The following is a 14503-nucleotide window of genomic DNA, read 5'->3' on the forward strand; positions in this document are numbered from 1 at the left end:
GGAAAAGTTATAAAGATCTGCTTGAGGCCTGCAACTCTGAAAGGCGGCGGTCGTCAACCACATCGTCGCGCTTGCATCCGTCCAGGCACCACGCTAGAGTGTAGCACATGTCTTCACTGCAAAGCTGAAGGAAATTATGTATTACACAAACACGTGCAAAGAGCACGTGCTCACAGGGTTGTCTTTGTAGTGAAGGGCCATGAGAATGTCGGCTCGAAGGGTGCAAAACAGCCGATTTCGGGTCGACTCGAATAGTTTGCAGATCGACTCAACAACGAGGTCGTACATCTTGAAATTCACGCCAACCGCTTCTGTCAACTTTAAAATAGAAGGATGCTGCCTAAAAAAAAGTTAATGTTTTTTAAAAAAAGTGAGCAATAATTATTAAACCAGCGATTGTGCGGAGGCATCGCACATTTCTCAAGATCACCTAATTACAAAGTTTCTGTTTAACTAACTTATAGCAAAAAAACACTCGGCAATATAACTATATGCTAAAAATCTTTAAAAATACCTGCCGCTTTTACAATTTCAAAATCCCGAATAAAATTCGAAAACAATGAAAATACGTGCTTTCGAAAAAGCTAACGTTTGAGCAAAAATTACTCAATGAAAACAATTTATCTATAAAAATTGCAACATTGAAGCCACCTTGGATGCTTCGCAGTTGTCCAGCAGCCAAATCTGGCGTTTAATTTCAAGAGGACAAAGCTAATAAAAGTTACATAGTGATTTATACTTAAATAAACGCTAATAATAACCTCATATAGTTCTTGATTGTAAGTTAACTGTTCAAGGATTGTAGAAGAAAGTTTAGGAAGTTTCCTCATCACATATAGTGGAATATCTTGAAGTTCTTCATGCTGAATATAAGAAAAAGTTTGAAGTAGTAGCTCCTCTATTCTATACGTTAATTTTAAGAAGAGTACATAAAATTAGTTTATTATTAAGAAGAAAAAAAGGCAAACTAGTGGTAGGTCTCAGCTAGAGAAAATAAGTATTTACGTTTCTAGACTGGCGTTATCTATGCATTCCAGTAGTAGTTGTTTTAAGATTGAGAGAAGAGGCTTATGTAAAGCTAATCTAGATGTATTAAACATATCCAGAAAGGACAAGACCGGCTTACAGGTGGGGGCATGTAAATTATTTGCAGCCTGAAAATCTTTAATAAATTCAAGGGGGTCTATATAAGTATCAAAGATAAATAAATAACTTAATTCTAGACAATAAGAAATTTACAAGAAGTAACAAAGAAAAAAACCGGTATTGGCCAGACCGTGCTGGATGTACTCCCCCACTGTTTCACCAAATAAAACTTTTTCACTATTTAGATTCATAATCATTAATAAATAAACGCATAGCTTTTGCAAAGAAAATCCTCCAACTTAAAAACTTTTTTTTTATTTATAATCAAAAAGGACACAAATCCAGCAAACCTGTTGCATATGCGAAGGAACGTAACGCATTTCTTCGCGTGTCAGTTGTTGAAAGGGACTTCTCTAATTGGTTACGTTAAGATCGGAAGTTCTTGACCTGCTTGAGCTTTAACGGGTTGTACGCTGCCTACTAGTCAAGTGTGCGTTTGCAGTATTGTAATTGTTGGAGGTATGTATATTTCGAAAGAAATATTGTATCTTAACTTTTACTATCTTTTTTTTATATATTTAAACTTATTTAAAACTTGAATAACTTTATTTATTTTTAGAATAAATATTATTTTATAATTTTTTTATATTAACTATTGTATAACATGTTTACAAGAGGTTTAAAATCCCAATAGCATTCAACTTTTTACGCTAATACTATTGTACTATTGTCAGCAAGACAGCTTTTATAACCAATTGACCTTTTACATTATCCTCAAGTACTCCATTTTTATTTTGGTGCAAAAGACCCAACTGTACCTCTTGCCAACTTTTCAATAAAATTCTATTTCCTACGCCCACTACAATTCTATAACAACTTTATTAATAGTATTAATGCTTAAGAAAAATCTAATATTTCAAAATAATAATACTAAATAAATAGAAGTGAAAAAATAATTGCCCGGGAAAGAAAAAATTCCTAAAGAAAGTAATTTTCTTAAAAAGTCCTAACTTCGTAGCAGGAATGGCCAGCCTTTATTCAATTAATCAGTAAAATCAATTCAAAATAATTAATAAATAAAGATAAAATGAGATAAATAATAATTTTAATAATAAAAAAAATTATTACTTTATTATATATAATATATGCTTACGAGGATATAAAATAATTAAATGGTTACTCGTGTATCTGTTTTTAAAATTTGGTTTATTTAATGAACGCTATAAAACACGAACTACAGATAACATTAAATAATGTTCATCTGTTAAAGCATGTACGTTTACCTCTTTCCAAGTACAAAGTATATGCAATACAAATAGTTAGGGTGATTAGTCGAGGTTCGGGATTATAATATGCGATATGGGTTGCTTAGTTTAATCCAGTAAATTACAATTCTCCATTTAAAGAAAAAAAAATTAATTGTTCTTGACTGTTAAACACTATGTAAATTAAGTATACCTAGAAACAACGGAGCAGCCTTTATTATACTGAGAATTTGCTTAAAAAATTTAACTTAGTGGTATGAATATCAGAGAAAACCTACAATTGAATTTGTAAATAGTAGATCATCTATGAAATGAACTTTGCAGCGCTAACATATGTGTTTTAATAAATAATGCTTAGAGTTATTAGCAACCCTTTAGATCACTAATTAAGTTGGTTTAGTTTATTTGTTTGTTTTTGGTTTGAGTTTTAATCAATTACTAGACCATGCTGACAGTACTAACAAAAACGTAGAAGAGAAGTGGGAAACAGGAAAGAAATCCATCGACTTTTTATTGTGTATATGATTATATATGTGGTCCGCTAGTGCAATAATCATACATTTTTTTAGACCAAATAATCTAAAAAAATGTATCATAGGATTCTAGCAGCGTTTTAAGCGTCCAAGATTGGCTTCCGGGGAAACTTAAAACAATTAGCGAAATATGACCTTGGAGGCTTTCGCTTTTTTTGAGATATTCGAGATGAATATTTCAAGTTTTGGTAAATGATATTTTTTTAGTGCTTGACATAAAACTCCACGAAATCGAAAAATGTGGCGAGCAAAACTAATAAAATACGCACATCCTAATAAGGAGCGTGAGAGTGGAAATTACTTTAGCATGATCAAATGCACGAGACTAATGGATTGCACTCCGTTGCTATTTTCTTATTTTGTTTTGCCTTACACTGTAAGTGTATATAACGTTTTCTGAGCAGATAACCTATTAAATCTTTATTTTTATAATAATTAATAGCTCGGTTTTTTAAATTATTAATAATTGATAGCCAGGGATACTGAGTTTAATAAAAAGCGTATACTAAATATATTTGCAAAGAAAATATTACAAATAAAGAGCGAAATTTGGACAATATATCGTATATCGGAGTAGGTGCTTGTTTAAAAAAACTGAAACATGAAACAGACTGGTCATCCTGGTTCCTTCAAATGGAAGCACAATTTTTAAAAGCTGATGTTATTAAAGCTTTCAAGTATTCTATGTAATGATAAAACGAAAATTAAAAATTACATACAGCGTAATTGTAAATAAAATTGACAAAAGTCTTATAAGTGCAATATGTAAAATAATGGGCGCCGATCTTATAATAACTGCCTACAAACCGAAAGAATTACAGATGGCGCACTTTCAATTTTGATAGAGCTTCAGCAGAAATGTTATTAGCTCTTGGGAAGGAGTTAGGAATGTAAAGAAAGGGAATGAAGATGTGCAATATTTAGCAGATGGAATTAATCTTGTTATAATGATTCCTTGGTAACCCATCATGGAGGCTTAAACGCTAGTAAATTGCATGATGTAATTTTTTTTTTTTGGATTACTGCACTAGCGGACCATATACATATATATGTACATTTAATAAAAGAATTATGGGATTTTTCTCCTATTTCCTATTCTCTGTCTTGTATTTTTTCATTCTTGGCTGCAGGGCTTAACAATTGATAAAAAGCTCAAACCAAGCAAAATATACTCGATTAGTGATCTAAAGGGTTACTAATAACACGCGGCATGAGAGAGGTGGAAGATAACTAAACTTTTTTTTAGGGGCTCTTCCATCAGATCACGAATGGAAGACTGAAAGAGACATGATATTAAAAAGAAGTCATGATGAAAGAGAAAAGTTAAATGAGTACTTACAGTGAAGAACCTGCTTTAAAAGCAAGCGATTCATGTTACACTTTAATAATTTAAGAAAAGAGACCAATGGAACACAACGATTTATATCCTGCGGTAAGGGTAATTACGACAGTAATTTTAATGCGTTAAAGTGTTTGAGATGCGGAGGGACTGCAAAACTTATAAATTACGCACATCCTAACAAGGCAAGTAAGAGAGGGCTTGACTTAACTCTGCAGTAGTCGCACCTTTTTTTTAGATATTAGCAGCCGCAATAGGTCACCCGAGCCTTTTGAGTATTAAATTTTTTACTTTTATACTAAATAAAAAATACAATAAATTTTTGAACACCTGTCGTTTATTGAGATATTAAGATACAAGTCACACTAAATTAACTGTTATATAACCTGAAAATTTAAAAGCAAAATAATTTTCAGATCTGTAAACCCCTGCGACTACTGTAGAGTTAAACACGATCAATCACCCAAAAATAATGGGAAGAATGAATCTAGACTCCAGAGCCAGTTGTCACATTTTTAATAACAAAAGCTATATTCCCGAACTCCTACCGATAAAGAACATGATAATCGGATAGAGTGGTTGGTCGGAAGTTAAATGTTTAGGTAATTTTTGTAAAGGTAGGATTTTGTACAACCCCGACGCAATTGTAAAACTTGTAAACGTTAACTGGCTTTGAGACCAAAGTGTGATATGGTGGTTTTTCATTCAGAAAAAGGCAAGTGTATTGAAATCTAGTAGTCTTGAATTTATGGAATCGGAAAGTAAAATACGTTTGGTAGTGGTACTAAGGCATAACAATGGATATTACTATTTATCCGAAAACATCGCAAATGTAATCTATTCTTGAATGGCAAGACATAATGAGGCATCTACAAAATAAATAATGTTTTGAAATATAACTTTGGTTTAGAATTAAAAAGAAATCCAGTGCACTATCTGTGCTAAAGTAAACCTTTAACGAAGGCAGTCAAAACGATGAGTAAAAGAATTTGTTAACAAATGTTTCAAAGAAATATATCCACAGAGGAGATTGCAAAAAACATTTTCATTGCCCCTAATACACCATCTTGTAACCTGTTAGTTGAATAACTTACGGCTTTCATATTAGAGGAAATGGCCAAAACCTTCGTTCACAAGACTGAACTTAAAAACCAGTTTTGGGCAAGGTTGGGCAAGGCAAGAAGCCATGCTACTTTACATATATACGTATACTTTGGCACCTGGAAGGGTTTTCACAATGACTCCAAAGTTGGACGATTTAAATATGTTTGGGGTTGGAGTATTATATCTTCATCTACAGGATAAATGTCTTCCAAATCCCGAAAAAAAAACTTTTGGGCCCGGCCCTTGAACGTGATGTGGTTGCACTAAGATTTTTGATCCTACCGTATAGAAAGTTTTATAACCTAGAAGTTATAAACTTGAAAACTGGGGGGGAGGTATCGATGGGAGCAAAGAAAAATCTATTATGAGAAAGCCCTGTAATATCCATAAAAGAAACATTAGGGGTATAAGAGGAAAATGAAGCTTGATATAGAAGTTCGAAGCTACTGGTTTAAGCAAAAGTTATAACTCTGACTCAAGTGCGGATACCCGGAATCAGGGGATGCAACCTATTCTTATGGATCTAGTACAAGAAAAGAAGTACTGCACGAGTCACAGATAGAAGGAGGAAGGCCTATTGGTTTCCCGGAAATTGTGAAAACGGAATTTCAAAAGGAAAAGTTTGATATAATATCCCCTTTGCTGACAGGGAGACGGCGATGATAGAAAATGATGAGGATGTTCTCTTAATAATACCTACAAGTTAAGAGACCCTTTAAAATAACGGCATGGTTGCAAACAGGTACATCCCCAGGACCCCTCATGAAAACTTGCCAAATAAAATTCCTTGGAAAAGTCAAACATCTGGGAAATCGCTAGATTGACAACTAAACATAAGCTCAAAAAAACTACTTGGAACTATCCTAGTAAATAATAAAGGTAGACTAAAATCTTACCATATCTGAAAAGCTCACCCAATTACCTATAATCTACGCCTCCTATAATTATTAAAGATGTTAATAGTTAATTGAAGTGGCAGCATTACATTTTCACCTTAATTATTTACATTTTAATGCTAAAAATGCCCATGGTATTTGCGGCTATGGACCAGACGACATTTTTGCAAGTTATGAATTGATTCATTACTTATTGGATGCTAAAGTGTTTTTCTTTAAACTATTGAAATCTTTGTACGGCACTAATTAGTTAGCTCCAAATTGGTTCCACAAACTTAATAACATTCTGGAGGGTGAAGGCTTTACTGCGGTAAAAACTGAACCGTGCATACTTACTATAATTAATAGTTTGTATAGTTGGTTCTTTTAAGAAACGATGTAAAACTTTATACTGAGAACGAAGATGAAGCCAGGAAATAAATGAGCGGAGTGCTGCTCACTATTAAAGAGATTTACAAATAATGGTTTGTTTTACTTGTCTGGATGAACTTTGTCTCTCACAAGCGGATTATATTATGATACTTCGTAAACAATTATATATGTCCAGTTCAAAATCATTTAATAACCCGGTGCACAATGTTAACCTATCAGTATTAGAGAAGGTAGCATATGACCCTCCTAAAGAACTAGTCGGAGGATACAATATTTAGGAAGTTGCACCAGCACGGACGTTCAATGCTTAGAAAGCAAATTGTCTTAACACTTCAAAGGTTCCGGAAAGCTGCAAAAATGGTTTTATGATATTAAAATGGTTACCAGGATCTAACACCTTATAGCTACTATATATAAAACCTTCGGAGTTTAAGTTTTCTCGGACGCTAGCTCTGCCGTAGAAATAGAGAGAAGAGTCAAAACAGATATTAATGCTCTATTCATAAATATCCCATAATATGGGAGTCAAAAAAATAAATAATAGTTGCCTTATCAACAGTAGAAACTGAGTATATTGCTTATGATAGTGTCGTAAGATATGTTACATGGATGGCGAACTTGTTAATTGAGTTTGACATTACAGTTATTTACTCCTACAAGCCCATGTTAATAATCAGCCAAGCGTCAGCATAGCGTATAATCGCAATGGAGGATATTGTCGCCGACATATAGATGTTAATTACCGCTATGTAAAAGATAAACTTATGACGAAAACAGACAAAATAGTACATTGAATATTAAGGAAATGATAGCTGACTTCCTGACTAAATTATTATTAACAATCTTTTTCATCTAAGAAACAAAGTAGTTTACGAACACAAGGTGCGCCATTAAACGGTTAAAGGGGTCTGTTAAAATAATCACCATCATGGCGTCTTGTCGAATATAGTTAAACCAACCCACCAATAATACTGTGTCAATAACTGCGATGATAAAAGCTCAATGACATCAATGACAGAGACCGGTAGTTTTACAGGAAAAGAGAAATTCTAAGTATACTGTCAAAACTAAGCGTAACTTTAACAGTGGAGGCCCCACAGTTAGGTGCGATTAATCCGTTGTAAGGTGCACAAGTTCGATCCTTTAGTGACGTAGTATGGCACTGACGAGCGTGTGAATATGAATTTGCTTTGTCTGTGTCCTTTTTGCAAAAGAATAAAAGCGGTATACATTTTTAGGCAGAAAATTCTTAAACCCCATCCTAGACTTCCGTTACGGAGTTAAAAAAAATACAAACGAAACACAATTGAAAAGCAAGGCATAGGAACTAAGCGTAGTATTACGACATAATTAGGTATTCTCTACCGTGACATCCCTAAGCAGCGTTAGACCTGGTTCTAAGGGAAAATACATGATGCATTAAAGTTCGACGAAAAAGATTAACTTCCAGTCGAATACGCTTAAGTTTTTTTTAAGAAATAGCTTGTACGCTTTACCTACGATTTTTACACAAAAAGTAAAACAGTTTTCCAAACGCGTTTCAGCTCTTCATTTTATGCAAAATTAACACCCATCCTGGGAGAACCATCAAACTTAATTGATATTGCTTTATTTATAGAATGCTGTTTCAACAAATTTTAATACCCATAAACAACACGTCAACTGCTCCCTTGATCTTAGGTCCAGTCATACTTTTAGCGATTGAACTCTTATTTATTTTATCAACTAAAATTGTGGACTCTCTATTACCCGCCATTTTGGACGCCCATAATTAAAGCTTCCTACGCCTACCTATTCCGTTAACTATTTTTAGTGATACAGTTCTACAGTTTTTTCCTATTTAATATATTAATTTTCACAATTTAATCACTTTGCAGAGTCTTTTCCATTTCACAACTGTCGAGCTGAACGCCCCCAGGGAATGAATATACATAAACTTACGCTAATTAGTAGTGATAAACTTTATGCTCATTTAATACCCGAAAAGCGATTACATTTAAATAAGGAACCGAGCGGTGTAAAGCTCCTTAAGCGTTAAAATTTGTGAATTGTAGCACCCCGTCTTTTCAAAAATAAAAGTCTGAAGCTAAATAAGTTAGGTTTATAAATTTAATAAATTATTTTATGGTAAACTGCGTTCCTTTGTTCAAAATGTGCTTGCTAAACGCCGTAACCGAAATTGAAGTTATCAATTAGAAATTTACTAAAACACTGATGCCACTAGAAACCCAAACAAATTTCGCACCTTCACTTTCAAATCGAAACTTCGGTTATAGGGCACATATATCGATATACGCTATCGCTCACGGAAGAGTGGGCAACGAACAGAAGTTAATAAACACTGTAATAACTGGCGCAATTTGATAAAGCCAGATTAAAGAATACTTGTGGCATAATCTCTGATAAAAAGACAAGATATTAAAGCAAAATCGTATTTACTAGGCAATGTACAAATGGAAATAATTAAATAGTAGTTTTCTCAAAAAATCCACCTCTAAATGCAACTACCGCACGCGCTATTTTCGGCGCCTTCCTACAACTTTTTCGACTTTCCTGCTGAATTATTTACTCAGAGCCCTCCACAGGTTTTCCGTTGAGGTCACACATTCTTTCCTGACTTTCCCGTCGAGTCCATCTCCTATCGATCGGATTCGAGTCCGGACTTAGGTTTGAGCACGCCAAAAGTTGTAGGGTGCCTTCATCTTCTTGCCCGGCCAGGAAGGACTTGCACACCTGAGCGGTAGCACCTCATTGGTTTCCAATATTTGGAGATAATTTTCTTTGCGCAGGATTTCAGCAATTTTTGTTAAATCTTCGACGCCGGCAAAAAAGGAACAACCTCGAACTAACATGAAACCAACCCATGCTTCACTGTTGAAACTACACTTGCCGGTAACTTTCTTCCGAATAAAATTCTACGTTTTAGGCCGAAGACTTCGTACTTGTACTCGCATCTACCATACGCTTTTCTAGTCCTCCCATGTCTTATTTCTTGTGTTCTGGCCCACTGATATCGTCTTGTTTTCTTCCTTCGTCGAAATGGTTTCCATATAGTACATCGACCGAGTAAATTGGTTTCCTGAAGCGCCTTTTTCCAGTACTGAGGGAAACTTCCCTTTGACTACCCCTATTAAATTCTGCTGTAAATTCAGGGACTGTAAGGCAATTGTTACGCCTATTTATCAGTTTGATTCTTTAGCTGTCGGTTGCTGAGGTGATCTGAGATGGACCTGGCGCTTGAGGTCTTCAAGATTCTCGCGATCTTGAAACCGACCCATTCATAGAGGAACTGTATATTTTATCACAACCGTTTTTTCGTCTAAGTGCCCCACCGAAAAATCTTCCCTGTGTAGAATTACGTTCTCTGAACATTTTGCAATTCTCAAGTGATTCCCACGAGCGATTTTAAATAAACAAACCATCTATAAGTGCTCCTGATAACACACTACTTAAAAAAACTATTTGCTTGGGTTTATGCGACGTCTGCAGTATAAAAGAATAAATCATGGTTGCGGGATACATATCCTACACCATCGGGCACTTCTGAGAACATGGTCACTGCCCAGTGGCTCCAGTGTCATGATTTTTTGAAAATTCGAACCTTCGGCAGGTCTTAAACAATTAAATTATAAATTTTTTTTAAGTAAACATGCATTTGCGTTACGAATCAGTAAGACACATTTGAACTCTATAAACTGGTTACCGGAACACAGTAAAGCTTTTTACATAGTGCTCTATAATTTTTTATCTATTTGCCGATTCCTTTATGAGCGATAGCGTTCATTTCTGCACTTGAAACGCAGAAGAGTCACTCAGTCTAACAATGTTATATGTACTAAATAACTCTATATCTTCTTTAATATCTTCTACGTAAGCTCGCCACTCAATTATAGGAAAAAGCGCTCTGGTGTATTCGATAAATAGCAACACCTTTTGAATCTCTGATGACAGTCGGTACTGGATGATAATATTACATAGGAAGTGTATACTTATAATAGACTCTCCCTCCCTCAGTGAACGTTTACTATTATGCTTTCATCTCAGAGTCGCCCCCAAATGAATAAGTTCTTTAAAACTGTTATAAACTGCTAACTTACAAAAGGCTCTAGACCTTAAGAAGGCAGGCTGTTTAACGAAATCTAGGGCACGAAATGAAAATTTGGTAGAGTAAAAAGGTAGGGAAAGCGACAATTCTAATAACTAGTATACCAAATAAATCTAATATTAATGTGATAAAAAGTGTTTAAGGAAAGAAAAATAAAAAGTATGGTTCAAATTTATGGTATTACTAAAGTGGTGATTTTATAAAACATTGCCACAGGTTTAAGAGGCTGATATTTTGCTATGGCGATATCTTTAAGCTTTAAAAGTTGAACCTTTCTTTCTAATAATAAACTCTAATACGAAATAGTCACATGTTGGATATACTTATGCTTGATAGCGTTGAAGGTATAAGGTTGTTTAATTATTAGATAAAACAATGCCACCCTCTTGACCGAGTGGTGCAAAGTAAGGTTGCAAACCATGTTTCAAGTTACTGAAGTTGTGCAAATGAGCAGGAAGAGCTTAAATATCTATAGGATACAGAAGTTAGTTCCTTGACTAAACAAAGCGTAAAGAATTTAAATTTAAGAAATATATTTAAATTTATTTTATGTAATCACAAGAGCAAAATAATTTATATATAGAAAAGGCTCGCACAGAACTCTCTTTTCCTTTAAAATCTGTGGTTTGTTCTTTCCAGGGACCATTTAAAATTATCAAATAAATTATTGTTTTTAAGTGTTCAATATGTTTTTAAGTGTTCAATAACTCTATTATAGACTATACAATATAACTTATAGTTTACATATGTCACTTTCCGAGGCTTAAAATAAGTAAAATTTTAGTTAAAAAGTAAATTGCAGATAAATACGATTACCCACACAAAGATGCTAATTATTTCTTTTTTTTAGCAGACCCTCGCCCTCAGAACGAGATCACTGACTTGACAGAGCTTTTAAGCGGCCAAGTATAAATGAGTCTCCCAAAAAAAAGCCCTTTCAATAAAGTCTCCGGCAATTACCAAGCATAATAAGTGATTGTCGATAAGGCGAGGAGAGTAAGCATCCTCGCAGTCTTCCATGGTAACGCCCTACCAGCGACGCATGTAAACTTTACTCCTCAATGTTTACACTACGCACTATTAAACTTTCAATGTGCCGGGGGGGGGGGGGGGGGGAAGATTATTAAAGGTTAATACATACTACACAACTTATATAAGAAAGAGAGCGCACTAAAAATAATAAAGTTAACTTTGGAAAACCCCTTGAGCCAAACAATACTTTACTAAATTTTATTATAGTATAAGTAGATACTAAACAGTAAAGAAAAACTTGTTAGTTCTTGATAATTTTTTATTTTCATATAAAAATAAAAGTATAGAACGGTTCCTCCGAACAGTCCCAACATGGTTGCCCCAATCAGTTCTTCACCAAACATGCGGCCGCGCCAACCTAATAAATATTATCATTAGTAAACTGTAGATTTTTGCAACGAGAGGGCTAAAAAAGGTGGCAATGCTTATATTACAGCCTCTGCTATAAACAACTTATCAGCGACAAGCAGTACTAAATAAGCTCAATAATCTATTTCATGCAACTTGAACTTTCATATATCCACTTAAAGAGTTCTTCAGTCGAAAAAAAAACGAAAATAGTTCAACTCAATTCAACGCACTGCTTTTTCGTTTCTTTTTTTTTATATGTTGAAAATGTTGTTTGGGGTTTTCTTTATATTCATTTTTACATTCTCTTTCTTATCTTTATAAATAAACAATGAGTTAAGCTCATAAAGAAATAAAACAGGTGCGTCGGTGCACGTCGATACGCTAACACGTGACCCGAGCTACACAATGGAAGGCAAAAAGAAGCTCCGGGAACTGCTTAACTACACCACATGGCATGCTTTCTTTCTACAAAAACAACGCCACGCTGACAACAACGTACGTTCACGGAGAGCACAGCAAGGAGGGAATCAGCGGGACCGCGACCGCGACCGCGAGTAGCTGCGGGACCTTCACGTGAATATAAGCACGTTGAGTGCCTTTAATAAACTATATAGAATAACCTTCTTGATCGGTAGTATCTCGGAGAGCGCGAGCGCGAGCGACTGGAAGAGAAGGAATAACAGGAAGAAAAAAAAACAGCGAGAATAAGCGGCCATCAAGTCCAGCAGAGCAGTGCAAAAGTACCTGTACCTCCTCCCATTGTAGCCGTACGGGTAGCGAGCGCTGTAGCTGCTTCGACTGGACGAGTATGTCTTCCTTCCTAAATATCTTCCGGGGGTCGGCTGGTGCGGCTTGTTGGTTTTCGAGTAGTCCACACGAATGATCCTGTCGTGCAGGCGGAGACCTGCACACACACCAGCCATTAAGAGTAACCGAAGCAAAGCAGCCGAGCTGCAGTAGGTGCACACCTTGCGTAGACTCCTTCGCCCGAACGGCATCAGATAACGTACGGAAGTACACAAAACCGAACCCCCGTGACCGGCCAGTCTGGTAGAAAAAAGAAGTTGATAAAAAAAAGTTGCGGAAAAAAAGACAACAACTTGTCTGTCCATTATAAGCTCCACGCGCTCCACATCGCCATATTCTAAAAAGACATCTTCCAAGTCTCTTTCGCGAGTGTACGTACTCAAACCAAAGACGCCCAACACTTTATTTTCGGAAGGTGGACTTCGACTTCGACTCATCCTCCGTCGTACTCTAAAATTATACTTTTCAGCACTAAAATATTAATTAAAAAAAAAAAAAAAAAAGAAAAACTCCACAAACTGAAGCAAAAATCTGAGAGTAGACTGACTAAATAAAAGAATTACACAACTACTATAGTCAAGTAAAAAGACCGTTAGCATAGTAAACAGAAATTAAAGGCACAAACCGAGTTCGGCTGATACTTCTACGGCGGATCCGGCTTCTTTAAAACAAATATATACTGAACAACACCAACACTGATATCTTTATTCCAATAAACGAACCTGCTCCGAGTAAGAGACCGAGTGCGACTACGACTACGGCTATAAGGACGCCGGCGCACGGGCGTGCGGCTGCGGCTGCGTATAGGAGAGCGGTGGTGGCTCCTGCTGCGCACTGGACTGAAGCTGCGGCGGCGCACAGGGCTTGGCCGAGGGCTTGGGCTGCGCAGAGGACTAGGGCTCCGGTGCCGACGATGCGTGGAGCCTCGGCCGCCGTTTTTGCCTTTACTGCGCCCGCTTGCATCCAGAGTCGAAGGGGACGGGCTGCTCTCCCGCCGCTCGCCTTCGCTCAGACTGCGACTGCGACTGCGGCCACGACTAGACCGTACGTTAGGCTCCTTTGCCGTGGGACTCTGTTCTTTACTGCCATAACGCACAGGGCGGCCAGCTGGACTTCGGCTGTAGTCTCTGCTATGACTACGACTACGACTGGGTGTATGACTCCTTCCGCGAGAGCCTTGATACTCGTTGGAAGCTTGTCGGCCTCTGTTTTTAAGTTCAATTAAACAAACCAATAACAATACTAACTAAACTTAAAACAAACCGATAATAGGTCATTTATAAGGTTAACTTAAACTAATTAATAGTTAACTGATATAAAACTGAAAAAAAGCACCAAAAAAAAGTTAATTAGTAACCCCGGACTACTACTCATTTGCTTTTCAGAACTTAAAGGATTCTCTCCACTCAATCTTTCACTATCTGTTAGAACAGCTCCCTCAACCATAATCTAAAAACTAGAGTGCAAATGTAATGAGAAGGAAAAGAAAAAGAAAAACAAACGGGTACAAAATTAATACAAAGCCGCAAAAAGTTATACGAAGAAAAACAAACCGACTCCCGCTCAAGCAAGAACAATCGAGCCTTGATAAAGAGAAGATGGAGAAAAATTCA

The 14503-nt window shown here is 36.0% G+C and overlaps 2 protein-coding genes across 12 annotated transcripts; both read right to left on the reverse strand.

Annotated features, from left to right (window-relative positions):
• Positions 1-7: 7 nt before the first annotated feature.
• Positions 8-1337, reverse strand: LOC135145687 (negative elongation factor B-like). Its single transcript, XM_064077818.1, has 8 exons — positions 1262-1337; positions 1006-1183; positions 762-903; positions 652-711; positions 515-584; positions 391-430; positions 175-340; positions 8-124 (listed from the first exon to the last, which is right to left on the reverse strand). The coding sequence occupies exons 1-8, from the start codon at positions 1335-1337 to the stop codon at positions 8-10; spliced, it is 849 nt and encodes a 282-aa protein (XP_063933888.1).
• A 10633-nt stretch (positions 1338-11970) lies between these two features.
• LOC135145679 (transformer-2 protein homolog beta-like) lies at positions 11971-14503 on the reverse strand. 11 transcript variants are annotated; one of them, XM_064077810.1, is made up of 10 exons: positions 14444-14503; positions 14248-14346; positions 13613-14095; positions 13516-13551; positions 13184-13340; positions 13052-13130; positions 12828-12987; positions 12704-12745; positions 12583-12650; positions 11971-12090 (listed from the first exon to the last, which is right to left on the reverse strand). In XM_064077810.1, exons 2-9 carry the CDS (start codon positions 14334-14336, stop codon positions 12611-12613), a joined length of 1086 nt encoding a protein of 361 aa, XP_063933880.1. In that variant the 5' UTR covers positions 14337-14346; positions 14444-14503; the 3' UTR covers positions 11971-12090; positions 12583-12610. The 11 variants fall into 11 exon arrangements, 9 of the variants coding, with proteins under 9 accessions (XP_063933880.1, XP_063933879.1, XP_063933881.1 ...); XM_064077809.1 differs by having other exon boundaries at positions 11971-12396; XR_010283534.1 differs by having other exon boundaries at positions 12314-12650; positions 12704-12987.

Source organism: Zophobas morio, unplaced genomic scaffold (genome assembly GCF_036711695.1).
Source record: "Zophobas morio isolate AGI-343-1 ecotype UQ-CSIRO unplaced genomic scaffold, CSIRO_AGI_Zmor_V1 ptg000175l, whole genome shotgun sequence".
Lineage (NCBI taxonomy): Eukaryota > Metazoa > Arthropoda > Insecta > Coleoptera > Tenebrionidae > Zophobas > Zophobas morio.

Excerpts from the sequence above, each read along its gene's own strand:
- LOC135145687 (XM_064077818.1), bottom strand. The coding sequence starts at position 1,337 with ATGAATCTAAATAGTGAAAAAGTTTTATTTGGTGAAACAGTGGGGGAG. Across the intron at positions 341-390 it reads ATGCCTCCGCACAATCGCTG|GCAGCATCCTTCTATTTTAA; the intron begins GTTTAATAATTA and ends ACTTTTTTTTAG. Across the intron at positions 125-174 it reads TTCACTACAAAGACAACCCT|CTTTGCAGTGAAGACATGTG; the intron begins GTGAGCACGTGC and ends AATTTCCTTCAG.
- LOC135145679 (XM_064077806.1), bottom strand. The coding sequence starts at position 14,336 with ATGGTTGAGGGAGCTGTTCTAACAGATAGTGAAAGATTGAGTGGAGAG. Across the intron at positions 12,988-13,051 it reads GGCGAAGGAGTCTACGCAAG|GTCTCCGCCTGCACGACAGG; the intron begins GTGTGCACCTAC and ends GTGTGTGTGCAG. Across the intron at positions 12,651-12,703 it reads AGATACTACCGATCAAGAAG|GTCCCGCAGCTACTCGCGGT; the intron begins GTTATTCTATAT and ends ATTCACGTGAAG.